This window comes from Saccopteryx leptura, chromosome 1 (assembly GCF_036850995.1).
Source record: "Saccopteryx leptura isolate mSacLep1 chromosome 1, mSacLep1_pri_phased_curated, whole genome shotgun sequence".
In the NCBI taxonomy this organism is placed as follows: domain Eukaryota; kingdom Metazoa; phylum Chordata; class Mammalia; order Chiroptera; family Emballonuridae; genus Saccopteryx; species Saccopteryx leptura.
In genome coordinates, this window is record NC_089503.1 from 246,794,675 (window position 1) to 246,811,246 (window position 16,572).

General features: G+C 49.1%; 1 protein-coding gene across 2 annotated transcripts in view; it reads right to left on the reverse strand.

Moving 5' to 3' along the window:
• Nucleotides 1-2,636: 2,636 nt before the first annotated feature.
• The window catches only part of DAPK3 (death associated protein kinase 3), a 28,615-nt gene continuing 14,679 nt past the window's right edge, over nucleotides 2,637-16,572 (reverse strand). For both annotated transcript variants that reach the window (XM_066343886.1, XM_066343895.1), the window contains exons 3-9: nucleotides 15,545-15,905; nucleotides 13,502-13,631; nucleotides 12,766-12,814; nucleotides 12,094-12,120; nucleotides 6,215-6,367; nucleotides 5,424-5,469; nucleotides 2,637-4,969 (exon numbers count right to left, since the gene is read on the reverse strand). In XM_066343886.1, the coding sequence (XP_066199983.1) occupies nucleotides 4,433-4,969; nucleotides 5,424-5,469; nucleotides 6,215-6,367; nucleotides 12,094-12,120; nucleotides 12,766-12,814; nucleotides 13,502-13,631; nucleotides 15,545-15,905 (1,303 nt within the window). In that variant the 3' untranslated portion in view covers nucleotides 2,637-4,432. The remainder of the gene's footprint in view (nucleotides 4,970-5,423; nucleotides 5,470-6,214; nucleotides 6,368-12,093; nucleotides 12,121-12,765; nucleotides 12,815-13,501; nucleotides 13,632-15,544; nucleotides 15,906-16,572) is intronic.

Genomic DNA, 16,572 nt, shown 5'->3' on the forward strand with positions numbered 1-16,572 from the left:
GGCTTGAGCATGAGATCAGAGACATGACCCCATGGTAACTGGCTTGAGCCCAAAGGTCGCTGGCTTGAGCAAGGAGTCACTGGCATGGCTGGAGCCCCTGGGTCAAGGTACATACCTAAAAGCAATCAATGAACAACTAAGGTGCTGCAACTATGAGTTGATGCTTCTCATCTCTACCCCTTCCTTCCTGTCTGTTCCTGTCTGACCCTCTCTCTCTTAAAAAAAAAAAGAAAAAAGAAAAAAAAAAAAGGAGAGGAAGTTGGCCTGGCATATGGATATCCTAGGTTCGATTCCAGGTCAGGACACACAAGCACACAAGAGAAGCTATCATCTGTTTCTCTCCCCCTCTAACTCCCCCTTCTCTCTCTCCCTACTTCCTGCAGCCAGTGGCTCAATTGGTTCAAGTGTGTCAACCTCAGGTTCCAAAAATAGCTTAGTTGATTGGACCATCTGCTCCAGGTGGGGGTTGCCAGGTGGATACTGGTCAAGGATATGGGTCCTATCACTTAAAAAAAGGTCTTTTTAAAAAAATTATAGTTAGCCTGACCTGTGGTGGCGCAGTGGATGAAGCATTAACCTGGAATGCTGAGATCACCAGTTCAAAACCCTGGGCTTGCCTGGTCAAGGCACATATGGGAGTTGATGTTTCCTGCTCCTCCTCCCTTCTGTCTCTCTCCTAAAAATTAATAAATAAAAAAACCTAAAAAAACTGAAGTTAAAATAAAAAGGCGAAATGTGCCCCTTGGTGTACTAAACATGTCAATGTTTGAGGGCTGCCGAAGGCTTAGAACTGCAGCTCCTGGGAAGGATTTAAAGTTCAAAAGATCTCTCCTTTGACTGTGAAGATAGTGCTGGAGTAGGCGGACGTACCAACATCTACCTCCCAGAACCAAAGTGGATTACAAACTAATTTTAAGAACTATCATCTGGAAAAACCAACTTTGGACTAAACGAAGAGGACTCTTCAACCAAGGAACACTGAAGCCACACCGAGACTGCTTAGTGCAGGGGTCCCCAAACTATGGCCCGCAGGCCACATGCGGCCCCCTGAGGCCATTTATCCGGCCCCCGCCGCACTTCCGGAAGGGGCACCTCTTTCATTGGTGGTCAGTGAGAGGAGCACATTGACCATCTCATTAGCCAAAAGCAGGCCCATAGTTCCCATTGAAATACTGGTCAGTTTGTTGATTTAAATTTACTTGTTCTTCATTTTTAATATTGTATTTGTTCCCGTTTTATTTTTTTACTTTAAAATAAGATATGTGCAGTGTGCATAGGGATTTGTTCATAGTTTTTTTTATAGTCCAGCCCTCCAACGGTCTGAGGGACAGTGAACTGGCCCCCTATGTAAAAAGTTTGGGGACCCCTGGCTTAGTGTATCCCAAGGTTCTCTTTACCATGCCACAGTCGCAGAGCTCCAGGGAAAAGCAACCTGGTCTCATCTCTCCAGGCAGAGAACAGAGGCTCCATATCCACGCATGCTGCAAATGGCTTTTCCAGTCTACCTGAATCATTACCAGCCTGAAGCAGCGGTCACTGGGACTTGGACATGAGCTGCAAAGTATAGAATGGTGACAATAATTCCAGTGCCATGTGGACTTTTCCTGGATGTGGACTTTTCTTGGACTCCTGCTCCCTGTGACAGCTCCTAACAGACTGAACTGTGGTTGGGTTGCATTTTTCAGGGATTTGGCATGGTGATGGGGCCAACTTGGACTTGATGAACATGTTAAGGACACTACTCTTTTATGGATTCTTGCTGTATTGGCCAAGAGTTTGCTTAAAGGCTTTTAATCACTGTAAAAAAAATAGAAGACTGGATAAAGAAGATGGGGCACATATACACCATGGTATACTATTCAGCTAGAAGAAATGATGACATCGGACCACTTACAGCAGAATGGTGGAATCTTGATAACATTATGCAGAGTGAAATAAGCGAATCAGAAAAAAACAAGAACTGCAGGATTCCATACATTGGCGGGACATAAAAGCGAGAATAAGAGACATGGACAGGAGTGTGGTGATTATGGGGGGTGGGGGGAGGGAAGGAGAGAGAGGGGGAGGGGGAGGGGTACAAAGAAAACTGGATAGAGGGTGACGGAGGACGATCTCTCTTTGGGTAATGGGTATGCAACAGAACTAAATGACAAGATAACCTGGAAATGTTTTCTTTGAATATATGTACCCTGATTTATTGATGTCATCCCATTAAAATAAAAATTTATTTATAAAAAAAAAAAAAAAGATCTCTCCTTTGCATCACACTGCAGACTGAGAGACTGCAGAACAAGGACACTACCCATGTCCCCTCTGAGCATGGGTGGCCTGTGCTGGGGCACATAATACAGCAGGGGAACACACATGTGGCCTCGCAGCACAGTGTCTGAGAAAGTGTGAAGGGACAGAAACCCCTCTAAGCCACTCCAGCTACTTCTATCTCATTATAAAAATTAAGAGTACAGGTGAGCTCCAAGACTGGGCAGCTGCTGATGGCACATTACAGGTTTGCTCTCATCTTCCCAAGGAGCACAGGAGCAGGCAGCAGAGAAAAGGTACACAAAGTATGGCCAGGCCATCATAGTAGGTGCCCCAAGGCTGGCTGCCCCATCTGACCCAAGTAGACAACAGCTGGATGTCAGAATCAGGGCTTTATTTCCTTTTGGCTTGCAGCAGGCACATGCTTGTGGAGGCAGTACAGAGCCCCAGGCCCTGAGATAGACCTGTGAACAGAAGACTCCTACACCAGACCCCACAGCCAGGTCCCTAAGCCCTGCGGTGTCCTGGCAGCAGGAACACTGGACAGCAGCCTCAGCAGGAATACGAGTCCCACCTGCCTGGTTCCTCCCTGCACTTGGCTGGCCTGGGGATGAAGGATCTACACGGGTATCCCTCGCTTAACCCAAACTGCTGCAGAGAACTCTAGGCTCAGAATGGCCACGTGCTAAGGATCCCCGTTCAGAAGAACAGGCCCTTAGGGCACTTGCTCAGGGCACACAAGGTCCTGCTCAAGGGCAGCACCTAGTGGCACATGGCAGCACTGCCCACGGCAACTCTAAGCGACCTGGCCAGGGCCTTCTCAACCTCACTAGTCTAGGGCAATGCTCCCTGAGGGTTCCCAGCCAGATGCACTTGGGAACTAGCAAAGGCAGAGTTAGTAAATGGGCTTCTCCCTGCACAGGGCAGCTCGGAGTCTTGGGGGAGACTAGGAAGTCCTGGGGCTCTCTGGGGTGGGGGATGTTGGGCCCATGAACCTTTCGTGATACTTCATGTAATCCCTCCTGGAATCCTAACAGTTCGAAAGGCAGCAATGGAGGCAGCAGGGTCAGGGACTAAGGCAGAGGAGGAACCCCACTGGTTGCCTTGGCCCTTCAGGGACTGTATCATGAGAAGCCTGCAACTGGTGTTATAAGTGGAGAGAGGGGACAGCTCCACAGCTTGGCCAACTACGCAGGGCTGCAGGGTGGATGACAGCTCTTTACTCCTGTTCCAAGTTCCCTGGCCCCTGCAGACCTGCCTTGCCCAGGGGCTTCCTGGGCCTCAGGGAAGAAACAAAGGCTCAGCTCTTACAAATGTTTCCTTTACTGTGTCCAGGCAATGTGCTTAGCCACATGCCCTCCCATCCCCTATACTATCTCCAGACTGACACCTCCTTGAGGGCTGGGTCATCTGCTCAACTCTGGCCATAGTACCCAGTTCAGAGCCCAGGGTGCCCTTCAAGGGTCTGTGAAGAGCAGGACTCAGAGGCCCTCTCTACCACTACCCCGGAAGAGCCACCTCCCATCTCTAAAAAGGTAGGGGCCAGAATGTCCAGTATAAGCCCCTCCAACTCTGAGCCTGAGGCATACAGGGACCCTCAGAAACCCTCCCTGAGGCTGCATGTGCTTAGGTATTAGATAGTCAGGGAAGGCCTGAAGGTGGTGATGAGGCCCTGCTCCATGTGCTCTGGCCATTCTGCAACCCCTAACCCAGGACATGAAGGCTGCCAACCTGCCACTGGGTCAGGCACAAAGCAGCCATGTTCACCACGGCCAGTTCCATTTTGGACTTACTAATCCCTTGCAGAGAGTTTACCGAGTTCCAGAAGTGCTGCTACCCGGAAGACCCCCTCCACCAGTCACTGCTGTTGTGAGAATGAGAGGGAGAGTGAAAGAGATAGAGAAGAGGGGTGCACGGAGCCAGGGGGACATAGACTAGGCAGAGGCCCAGATCAGCCTTGTGTTCCTGGAGCAGAGCTGGCCAGGCCCCTTCCCTCAGCAGTGAATCCCCAGGCCCCATGAAGAGGCCCCATGAAGTCCAGCCTCTTCTCACCTCAGTCCCAGTCCGGGAACTCTTTAGAGCCAGATTAAGGGTGACAGAGGGGCCCTGCCCCAGGACTACTGAGGAAACACCCACCACTGGAACCCTCTGGGCCCACCCACCGCACGCAGCCCTAGCGGAGGCCACATTCCACCCCCTGTAGCTTCTCCTGCTCCATGGCGCACACCAGATCCTGCACAAACCGCATCTCAGAGGCCACCTGCTTGGCCAGGGCCTCATAGCGGTTCTCAAGACGGCTGAAGCGGCGCTTGAGCCCACTAGCCCCCAGCAGAGCACTCTTGGCCTCCTCCTGCGCCTGCCGCTGGAGTGCCTCGGTCTTGTGCAGCTCCTGCCGCAGCCGCCGCAGGTCCTGGCCAATGCTCTCATTCTCTTCCCTATACCAGGCTTCCTTCTCCTCATAGATGGCGGTCAGTGCCTCAATGTCCTCATGGAAGAGCCGGTGGCTGTGCTCCAGCCCACGCAGGCCCTCCTCGGCTGCTGCCACCTCCTCCAGCACCTTGGAGAAACGCTCAAAGTTGATGTAGGTATTGTTGGGGGGCATGCTTGAATGTGACTTGATGGTGTACTCCTTGAGGCGGGCCGTCTTCAGGCGCCGCCGCTCTGGCTTCCGGCCGCTGTCCTCCCGCCGCACATTCCGCCGCCGGATCGCCTGCAGGGGGATAGAGAATACAGCCTGGAACGAGGGGGGGGGGCTGGTCTACAGTCTACATCCAGCCTTCCCCTTACTTTGGTTAATAAAGTTTTACTGATACACAGATGTGCCCACTTGCATACGTATGGTCCTGGTGCTGTCCTGCTATGACGGCAGAGCTGAGTACTGATGCCAGGGACTGCAGAGTCAAAAATACTGACTGGCCCTTACAGAAGGCTGCCATGTCTGGCCTAGAAGTTACCCCTTATGAAAAGTTTCTGTGGGAGAGAGCCCTGCTAGTGCACAGAAGTACCAAGGACTCCTGCGGGTACCTTGGTGAGATGGCTCCGACACTGTATCAGGGAGCACCCCATCACCCAGTGCCCAGATCCAACACTCTGGGGACCCTCCCTGGATGCTGAGGACTTTTCACGCCTACCATCCCTCAGTGGGAGCTGTCCCCCCACCTCACCTTGATCCAAGAATGCTCCAGGCTCTGGGATATAGTCATTCTTCTCCTGGAAAAGCCCCCCCAACCCTGGTTAGTCACATGCATGCCATCTGCACCATCCTCCCCCCACGGAGCAGAGCAGGGAAGTTTTCCAAGTTCTCCCTGCTGCAGTTCTGCTTTCAGCACTCTGCCAAGGGCTGACTCAGATACCTGCCCCCCGAGGTTCCCCAGACTCTAGTCACCCTCCAGCCTGGCAGCAAGTCCTTGAAGTGACCTTGAAATTATACACATACTCCAGAGCATCCACTTTGCTAAGCCAACCACAGGAGCTCGTTAAGGCCACTTTGGGGACACAGGCTCTGGGGTCTGTGTGTTCCCTGAGGTGTCTTGTTAACAGGTCAAGACTGAAAGCTGGGATCAAACAACACAGGTGCCCACAGGAGGGGCTGAGTGGGTGACAAGGATGGGCACACACCGGAGGACAGCTGCAGCTAGCCACAGCACTTCCCGTGAAAAAGCCTCTGTGCTGCCAGAACTTTGAGATATTTTTCCTTAAAAAAAAAAAAAGTAGCAATCTGGAATTTTATGTGAAACTCCAACTTTAAAAGTTGGCAGTGAATTACAAGTTTCTTATGACACAGTGTGGGCCAACCTAAGCCATTCAGTGCTATCTCCAGCCTAAAGCAAAAGCCTAACTGTGGAGAGGTGGAGGTTTGGAAGGACTTCCTCTCAGCTACACCACCCATTCCAGGGAGACTTGTTCGGCTTTCCCTGTGGGGATGCCCCGACCCCTCTGCCCAGCCGGTGCTTACTTGGGGTCCTTGACAAGCAGCCGGCGGATAAAGTCCTTGGCCAGCTCACTCGTGTTGCTAAAGTACTCCTCATCAAAGTCATAGTTCACAGCTGAGATGTTGGTCAGGGTCTCTTGTTTGGTCTCACCCAGGAATGGGGAGGCGCCACTCAAACTGGAAGATAAATATGGGGTTCAGTGTCCAGTGCTCATTCCATCCACAAGCTGCTACCTGGGCTAACACCAAACTCTGCAGTATCCATGAAGGGGCCAGACGCAGAGGAAGGTAGACACTGGGCCCCAACCATCCCACATACACATTCTCCTGGAACCTTCAACCAGCCACCTTTGGGCTGCCAACCAGAAGGCAGTAAGAAGTCATGCCTAGCTTGTGGTGGCGCAGTGGATAGTGTTGACCTGGAACACTGAGATTGCCTGTTTGAAATCCTGGGCTTGCCCAGTCAAGGCACATATGACAAGCCACAAGCAGGCAATGAAAAACTAAAATAAAGTAACTATGAGTTGATAATTCTCGCTCCCTCTTTCCTCTCTGTAAAACCAGTTCTTTTTAAAAATTTATTCATTTTAGAGACGAGAGAAAGAAAGAGCGAGAGAGAAAAGGGGGGGAAGAGCAGGAAGCATCAACTCCCATAGGTGCCTTAACCAGGCAAGCCTAGGGTTTCAAACAGGCGACCTCAGCATTCCAGGTCGATGCTTTTTCCACTGCGCCACCACAGGTCAGGCCAAGAATGATCTGCTTTTTTTTTTTTTTTAAAGATTTTATTTATTTTAGAGAGAAAGGGGAGAAAGAGAAAGAGAGAGAGAGGGAGAGAGAGGAGGAGCCTGACCAGGTGGTGGCGCAGTGGATAGAGCGTCGGACTGGGACACAGAGGACCCAGGTTCGAAACCCCAAGGTCACCAACTTGAGTGCAGGCTCATCTGGTTTGAGCAAGGCTCACCAACTCGAGTTTAAGGTCGCTGGCTTGAGCAAGGGGTCACTTGGTCTACTGTAGCCCCCACCCTGGTCAAGGCACATATGAGAAAGCAATCAAGGAACTAAGGTGCTGCAACAAAGAATTGATGCTTCTCATCTCTCTCCCTTCCTGTCTGCCTGTCCCTATCTGTCCCTCTCTCTGTCTCTCTCTGTCACAAAAAAAAAAGGTGAAGAGGAACAGGAAGCATCAACTCATATATGTGCCTTGACCACACCAGCCCAGGGTTTTGAACCGGTGACCTCAGCATTCCAGGTCAACACTTTATCTACTGGACCACCACAGGTCAGTAAACTTTTATTTACTTTAAAATTTCATTTTAATGATTTTAGAGAGAGAAGAAGGGAAAGAGAAAGAAAGACAGAAACACTGCACTGTTTATACACCCTGACTGGGGACTGACCAGGGATGCTTATCGGGACAATGCTCTTACCAACCAAGCTATCCAGTCAGGGCGACAAAGATAGGCTTCAATACTAAAGCTATAGCCTGACCTGTGGTGGCACAGTGAACAGAGCATCAACCTAGAACACTGAGGTTGATGGCTCAAAACCCTAAGCTTGCCTGGTCAAAGCACATACAATAAGCAATGAAAAACTAAAGTGAAGCAACTATACTTGTTGCTTCCCACCCCTCTCTGTAAAATCAATCAAGTCTTAAAAAACACACAAATAGTGATGGGTATGCAACATAATTGAATGACAAGATAACCTGGACATGTTTTCTTTGAATATATGTACCTTGATTTATTGATGTCACCCCATTAAAATTAAAAACAAAACAAAACACACAAACAAAAACCCTAAGGCTGTAACAAGAGACAAAGAAGCACCCAGCAATTCCACTTCTGGGTATTTTTTTGAAGAAATCAAAAACACTAAATTGAAAAGACATAGACATCTATATGTTTAGGTGCAACATTATTTACAGTAGCCAAAATGAGGAAGCAATCTCACTGTGTATGAATAAATAAATGGAGCCTGACCAAGTGGAGGAGCAGTAGATAGAGCGTCAGACTAGGACACAGAGGACCTAGGTTCAAAACCTCGAGGTCATCAGCTTGAACACGGACTCATCTGGTTTGAGTGCAGGCTCACCAGCTTGAGCACCGGGTCGCTAGCTTGAGCGCAGGATCATAGACATGACTCCATGGTCACCGGCTTGAAGCCCAAGGTCACTGGCTTGAGCAAAGGGGTCACTCGCTCTGCTGTAGCCCCCCCCCAGTCAAGGCACATATGAGAAAGCAATCAATGAACAACTAAGGAGCTGCAGTGAAGAATTGATGCTTCTCATCTCTCTCCCTTCCTGTCTGTCCCTATGTGTCCCTCTCTCTGTCTCTCTGTCTCTGTCACACACACAAAAAAGATAAATGGATAAAGAAGTGGTACATGTATATAAATATACACAATGGAATATGATTCAGCCATTAAAAAAAAAATCTTGCTGCCTGACCAGGGGGTGGCGCAGTGGACAGAGCATCGGACTGGGATGCAGAAGACCCAGGTTCGAGACCCCGAGGTTGCCAGCTTGAGCGCGGGTTCATTTGGTTTGAGCACAAAGCCCACCAACTTGAACCCAAGGTCGCTGGCTCCAGCAAGGGGTTACTCAGCCTGCTGAAGGCCCGCGGTCAAGGCACATATGAGAGGGCAGTCAGTGAACAACTAAGGTGTTGCAACACGCAATGAAAAACTGATAATTGATGCTTCTCATCTCTCTCCGTTCCTGTCTGTCCCTCTCTCTGACTCACTCTCTGTAAAAAAAAAAAAAAGAAAATTAAAAAAAAAAATCTTGCCAATGGCAACATGGAGACACAAAGTGTATATTATGCCCAGTGAAATAAGTTAGAGAAAGACAAGGGCCAGATGATTTCACTCATATATGAACTATAAAAAACAAAACTAACAGAATAGAAACAGACTCATAGATACACAGAACATGTTGATGGTTTCCAGAGAGGAGGATGGGTGAAAATGGTGAAGAGGTTCAGATGTACAAATTGGTAGTTACCAAACAGCCACAACAAAGTAAAAAAACAGTAAAGGGAATAAACTCAGTAACATTGTAATAACTAGGTATGGTGTCAGGTGGGTACTAGATTTATCAGGATAATCACTTTATAAGTGATATAAATGTCTAATCCCAGAGTTGTATACCCAAAACTAATATATTGTACATCAACAGTAATTTAAAAATTAAAAATATATATTTAAATATATATACTTTTAAATTTTTTAAAAGCATTTTATTTATTTTGTGACAGAGACAGAGAGAGTCAGAGAGAGGGATAGACAGGAAGGGAGAGAGATGAGAAGCATCAATTCTTTGTTGTGGCACCTTAGTTGTTCGTTGATTGCTTTCTCCTATGTGCCTTGACTGGGAGGTTACAGCAGACTGAGTGACCCCTTGCTTGAGCCAGTGACCTTGGGCTCAAGCTGGTGAGCCTTACTCAAACCAGATGAGCCCGTACTCAAGCTGGCGATCTCGGGGTCTCGAACCTGGGTCCTCTGTATCCTAATCCAATGCTCTATCCACTGCGCCACCACTGGGTCAGGCTAAATGTATATATATATTTTAAAAAGAGCATCCAAGTTATGACAGATGAGAAAAGAGAGAGAAACCATTTCAGAGAGAAGACTACATGTAATGCATGACCCTGGCTGGGGTCTTGGTCCAGAAAGACGACATGGTGGAAAAACTGGTGACATTGAATGACTTGGGTACTTGCTCTGCTTGCTAATCTATACCAAGTTAATTTCTTGGATTTAACAAACATTGCTTGTACAAGATGTTCACAGGGATACAGAGCTTTTTACTGCTTTTGCCATTCTTTTGAGAGTCTAAAGTTATTTCAAATTTTAAAAAGCCCTGGGCAGATAGCTCAGTTGGCTAGAGCATCGTCCCAAAGCACAAGGTTGCAAGTTCAATCCCTGGTCAGGGCATATATAGGAATAGATCAGTGTTCCTGTCTTTGTCTCTCACTCTCTCTCTTCCTCTATAATCCCTCTAAAACCAATAAAAATAAACTTTGGGGGGGGGGGAGTATTTTTCTGAAGTAAGAAGCTGGGAGGCAGAGAGACTCCTGCATGCACCCAACTGGGATTCACCAGGCATGCCCACTAGGGGGCAATACTCTGCCCATCTGGGCTGTTGCTCTATTGCAACCAGAGCCATTCTAGCACCTGAGGCAGAGGCCATGGAGCCATCTTCAGTGCCTGGGCCAACTTTGCTGGAGTGGAGCCTTGGCTGTGGGAGACGAAGAGAGAGACAGAGAGAAAGGAGAGGGGGAAGGGTGGAGAAGCAGATGGGTGCTTCTCCTGTATACCCTGGCAGGGAATTGAGCTCGAGACTTCCACACACTGGGCTGATTACCACTGAGCCAAAAATAAACATTAAAAAAATATATATTTTTTTAAGCCTGACCAGGTGGTGGCGCAGTGGATAGAGTGTTGGACTGGGACATGGAGGACCCAGGCTTGAAACCCCGAGGTCGCCAGCTTGAGTACAGGGTCACTGGCTTGAGTGTGGAATCATAGACATGCCCCATGGTCACTAACTTGAGCCCAAGGTCGCTGGTTTGAGCAAAGGGGTCACTGGCTTGGCTGGAGTACCCAGGTCAAGATACATATAAGAAAGTAATCAAGGCCTGACCTGTGGTGGCGCAGTGGATAAAGCGTCAACCTGGAAGTGCTGAGGTTGCCGGTCGAAACCCTGGGCTTGCCTGGTCAAGGCACATATGGGAGTTGATGCTTCCAGCTCCTCCCCCCCTTTGCTCTCTCTGTCTCTCCTCTCTCTCTCTCTCTCTCTCCCCCTCTTCTCTCTAAAATGAATAAATAATAAATAAATAAATAAATGGGGAAAAAAAAGAAAGTAATCAATGAACAACTAAGGTGCCACAACGAAGAACTGATGCTTCTCATCTCTCTACCTTCCTGTCTGTCATTATCTGTCCCTCTCTGTCTCTGTCTCTCACTAAAAAATAAATAAGTTAATTAAAAAACAACAACCCTGAAACTGTTAAAAAAAAACCATCTCAAAAAACCCACCTCCTAGGCCCTGGCCAGTTGGCTCAGTGGTGGAACGTCAGCCTGGCATGCAGGAGACCGGGTTCAATTCCCTGCCAGGGCACACAGGAGAAGCGTCCATCTGCTTCTCCACTCCTCCGCCTCTCCTTCTTCTCTGTCTCTCTCTTCCCCTCCCGCAGCCAAGGCTCCATTGGAGCAAAGTTGGCCCAGGCACTGAGGATGGCTCCATGGCCTCTGCCTCAGGCACTAGAATGGCTCTGGTTGCAGCAGAGCAATGCCCCAGATGGGCAGAGCATTGCCCCCTGGTGGGCATGCTGGGTGGATCCCGGTTGGGCGCATGCGGGAGTCTGTCTGACTGCCTCCCCGTTTCCAGCTTCAGAAAAATACAAAAAAAAAAAGAAAAAATCCACCTCCTAAAACCTTCACATCTCTGATCACTACACCCATTCAATAAACAAGGCAATGAAGAAAGGCGGGAGCACATCTGACGCGGGAACAGCCTAAACATGGCCTCTGAGGAAATGACCTCAAGGTCAAATCCCCTTTTCACAGAGAGAGGGGTCCAGCTTCAGGTCAGTGGACTAAGAGGGGTTCATGTGCTGTCATACACAGTGTCCCACATGTTACCTCCTAGGAGGGTACTGTGCCTTCTGAACTCTCCAGAAGCCCCTGAGACAGGACCATACCTTCTCTCCTACACAAATTCATTCACTCACTCATTCATACATTCACTCATCCAACCCAAAGTTTGCTGAGCACCTTGATAGGTCAGAGAGCTAAGGTCACTCTCGGTCACTGTCCCTGCACAAAAGCCTTCCCAACCCTCTTCTTGACCAAGCAGGGCCCTAGGAGGGGCAGCAGCAGGAAGCACCGCACCAGGTACTCACAGGATGTAGGTAATGACACCAATGCTCCTGGAAAAGAGCACATGGAAAGAGGAAGGTCAGCTCAGCTGCGGGATGCAGCACCCTGACTCCTGAGTTTCTACAGGGCGGGGGCCCAGGGCCCACATGGGAAAGCTACAAGCCCAAGGCTCTTGGGCCAGGTGGGCAGCAGGTCTATCAGCCCTGCTCTCCTTCTCCTGCCCTAAGGTCTCAGGACTAGCTATTTAAATACCTCTGGCTACAACTCCCTGTCAAAGGGTCCAGAGTGGGGCAAGGTAGACAACACTATGGCCCCATAGACCCTGTAGATCTAGAACTTGCTATGGGGCTGGCAGGACTCACAAACAAACTCTTTTTATAGAGGGTTAGACAGTGAATATTCCAGGCTTTAAAGGCTAATGACAGTCTGTCACATATTTGTTTTGTTTATAACACTCCTTTAAAAAAAAAAGAGACCACCACTCCTAGTTTTTAGGCCTGCGCTGCCAGTAGGCTGCAGTTTGCTGACCCCTATTCTAAGGCAAGGGTCCGTTCTGCTTATGCTACACAGCGCCAATGCCCCAGCCTGTAGCTCCTAGGGATGAATGGGGGGGATTTCCTGAAGAGAGGTCCTAGGTATGTACACTGAACTCAACACTGGGCAGCCCTGGGTTTCCAAAGCTACCCCCAACTCACCACATGTCCGCCTCCAGACCCAGGGGTTCATAGTTGACAATCTCGGGAGCTGTGGAGACAGAGATATAGAAGGTGCAGGGTCAGGAGCTGGTTGCATCTAAGGCTACAAGGTACTTATGTGGTCACTCAGGGGCAACCACACATAAACACACAGGCAAGACTAGCTCTCAGCCTGACCAGGCGGTGGCGCAGTAGATGGAGCATCAGACTGGGATGCAGAGGACCCAGGTTCGAAACCCCGAGGTTGCCAGCTTGAGTGCGGGCTCATCTGGTTTGAGCAAGAGCCCACCAGCTTGAACCCAAGGTTGCTGGCTCCAGCAACGGATTACTCGGTCGGCTGAAAGCCCGCGGTCAAGGCACATGTGGGAAAGCAATCAATGGGCAGCTAGGGTGTTGCAACGCGCAATGAAAAACTAATGATTGATGCTTCTCATCTCTCTCTGTTCCTGTCTGTCTGTCCCTGTCTATCCCTCTCTCTGACTCACTCTGTCTCTGTAAAAAAATTAATTAATTAATTAATTAATTAATTAAAAAAAAAAAGACTAGCTCTCAGAGGAAGAACAGGAAGGTTGGGAAGGTGACAGTACCAGCCTGAGGCCTTGAGCTTCCCCTTGCCCTATGCCAGGGCACCTGAGGGCAGTGAGTCAGACATCCAGGGTCTGGGCCTACACTGCTGGAAATCCTTGAATGCCCCCTACCCAAGCTCCAGCCCCCAACACACCAGGCAAGGCCTTACCCACAAACTCTGGGGTGCCAAAGATGTTCTTGAACTCATTCCCGGCTTCGATCTTATGAGCAATGCCAAAGTCAATGAGCTTGATCCGTGGGTTGGGCACATTCTTGTCCAGGAGCATAATGTTTTCTGGCTGGGGTAGGGAAGGGAGAGCAGGTTGGTAGGAGGATCTACTGATTCTGCTGGCCTTGCAACTCCAGGAACAGCACCTGGGATTTCCCTGGGCACCCCCATTCCTAGAATGTGGGGTGTGGTCAAGCTGATGTCAACTGAAGGGTCCAGACCTAAGTAGGTCTGTCACCTCAAATCCCAGCACATCAATGGGTCTAGGGCAGGCATGGCCAACATACAGCCCGCGGGCCGGATCCGGCCTGCATAATGAGATTATGCAGCCTGCAATTAAATTTTTAATATTCTCCACTACTTTAAAATCTCAGCTACTCAGAAGCGGAAGCGTCTTTGTTTATTGGAAATTGAGATATTTAAGAAGATAGTGATACGCGGAAAAGAATTCCGCGTGTGACTAATCTAGGGTTAACTTTCAATAACTGGTCAAATGGATTTGCGATACTTCTTTATTTTTTAAAAGAATTCCATTATAAAGATTCACAAATGGCCCTGGCTGGTTAGCACAGTGGCAGAGCGTTGGCCTGGCGTGCAGGAGTCCCGGGTTCGATTCCCGGCCAGGGCACACAGGAGAAGCGCCCATCTGCTTCTCCACCCCTCCCCCTCTCCTTCCTCTCTGTCTCTCTCTTCCCCTCCCGCAGCCAAGGCTCCATTGGAGCAAAAGTTTGCCCAGGCGCTGAGGGTGGCTCTGTGGCCTCTGCTTCAGGCACTAGAATGGCTCTGATTGTGGCAGAGCAACGCCCCGGATAGGCAGAGCATCACCCCCCTGGTGGGAGTGCCGGGTGGATCCCGGTCGGGCGCATGTGGGAGTCTGTCTGACTGTCTCCCCATTTCCAACTTCAAAAAAAAAAAAAAAAAAAAAAGATTCACAACTTTTGTACTCGTCTGTACTCGATATGAACTGTTTGATGTTTAGCGTCGATGTGAAACCCACATTCTTTTAGGTGGAGTTTGCCAGTGAGCACCCAAGGTCAAACAATTTGTTATTTTTGTGGTTAAGTGTGCTGAATCAAGTGGCATTGATGCATAGACAATAGCTGCAGCTGGTAACTGAAAACGTGTCCAGGCTGTTTGTAAAATGAAATAATTGTTTTATTTGTTATATAACCCCTTCAAGCTCATTCTATTAATTAAATATTGTTTCGATTGTGATACAGTTTGGATATTTATATGGTATGTAATTATATATATATATATATATATATATATTTTTTTTTTTTTTTTTGTATTTTTTTTTTTTTGTATTTTTCCGAAGCTGGAAACGGGGAGAGACAGCCAGCCAGACTCCCGCATGCGCCCGACCGGGATCCACCCGGCACGCCCACCAGGGGGCGATGCTCTGCCCCTTCCGGGCGTCACTCCTTGCGACCAGAGCCACTCCAGCGCCTGGGGCAGAGGCCAAGGAGCCATCCCCAGCGCCCGGGCCATCTTTGCTCCAATGGAGCCTCGCTGAGGGAGGGGAAGAGAGAGACAGAGAGGAAGGAGAGGGGGAGGGGTGGAGAAGCAGACAGGCGCTTCTCCTGTGTGCCCTGGCCGGGAATCAAACCCGGGACCCCTTGCACGCCAGGCCGACGCTCTGCCATTGAGCCAACCGGCCAGGGCCTGTAATTATATTTTTATTAAAATATGTTTTTATTAAAGTAATATTGTATATTAAATTTTTTCACTCACATTTATTCATAAACAAATTACATAATAAAATTTTGTTTACTTAAATCATTTTTATATTTAATATTTTTTAATTTTAATGTTTCGTCTAGCCCGTGAAAAAAGTTTTCTTTCTAATCTGGCCCAGGGGCAAAAACTGTTGGCCACGCCTGGTCTAGGATGTGCAATCTGTGCCCATAGAGGTAGAACCCTCTCTCAGGCCCCCATTTTCACCTGCCCTGGCACCACCCCAAAGTCTCCAGTGTGACTTACCTTGAGGTCAAAGTGGGCAATGCGCTTGGAATGCAGGTAGTGGACGCCATCCAGAATCTGCTTAAGGAATTGAGTGGCCTCATCCTCTGTCAGCGACTCCTTCTCAGCCAGGAAATCAAAGAGCTCCCCACCAGAGACCAGCTCCAGGATGAGCACCACATCAGTCTTGTTCTCAAAGATGTCATGCAGCGTGATGATATTGGGGTGCCGGATCTCCCGCAGGATGTTCACCTCCCGCTCAATCTCCTCCCGGCTGACCCCCCGCCGGCTGGATGACAGGCGGCGCTTCTTGATGAACTTGGCCGCGTACTCCTTCCCAGTGCCCTTCTGCCGACATTTCCGCACAATTGCAAACTGACCACTGCAGGGACAGAGGAGGAGGGAAGGGGTAGGAAAGGGAGGTGATCAGAGCACTGACAGGGACCTAGACTTGTCACCAACTCCTCGGGCAGCACTCTCTCAGCTCCTGGCGCCATTCCCATGCACCGTCCCCACTGCATCTGAGATGTACCCAGTTGGTATGTTATGTGAGTGTGGAACGAGATGTGACACAATGGCTACCTGGCATTTCTGCAACATTGGAAAAACAAAAATAGTCCTGGCTGGGTGCTTCAATGAATAGAGCATCATCTCGGCATGCTGAGGTCACAGATTTAATCCCCAGTCAGGGCACATATGAGAAGCAATGAGTGCACAACTAAATGGAATAACTAAGTAGAACAATAAGTTGATGCTTCTCTCTCCCTTACTCTCTTCCTTTCTGTCTCTCAAATCAATGGAAAATTTTAAAAAAAGAGCTCAATTTTACCAAGAGAAAACTACATAGAATCCATCATGGAAATAAGATCAACAGAACTTTATACACCATCATAAAAAGAAATGAAGGCAACTCTCTAAGCTCAGTGAAAAAGGAAGCTGCAAGCTCTGGCCGGTTGGCTCAGTGCTAGAGCGTCGGCCTGGAGTGCAGGAGTCCTGGGTTCGATTCCCAGCCAGGGCACACAGGAGAAGCACCCATCTGCTTCTCCACC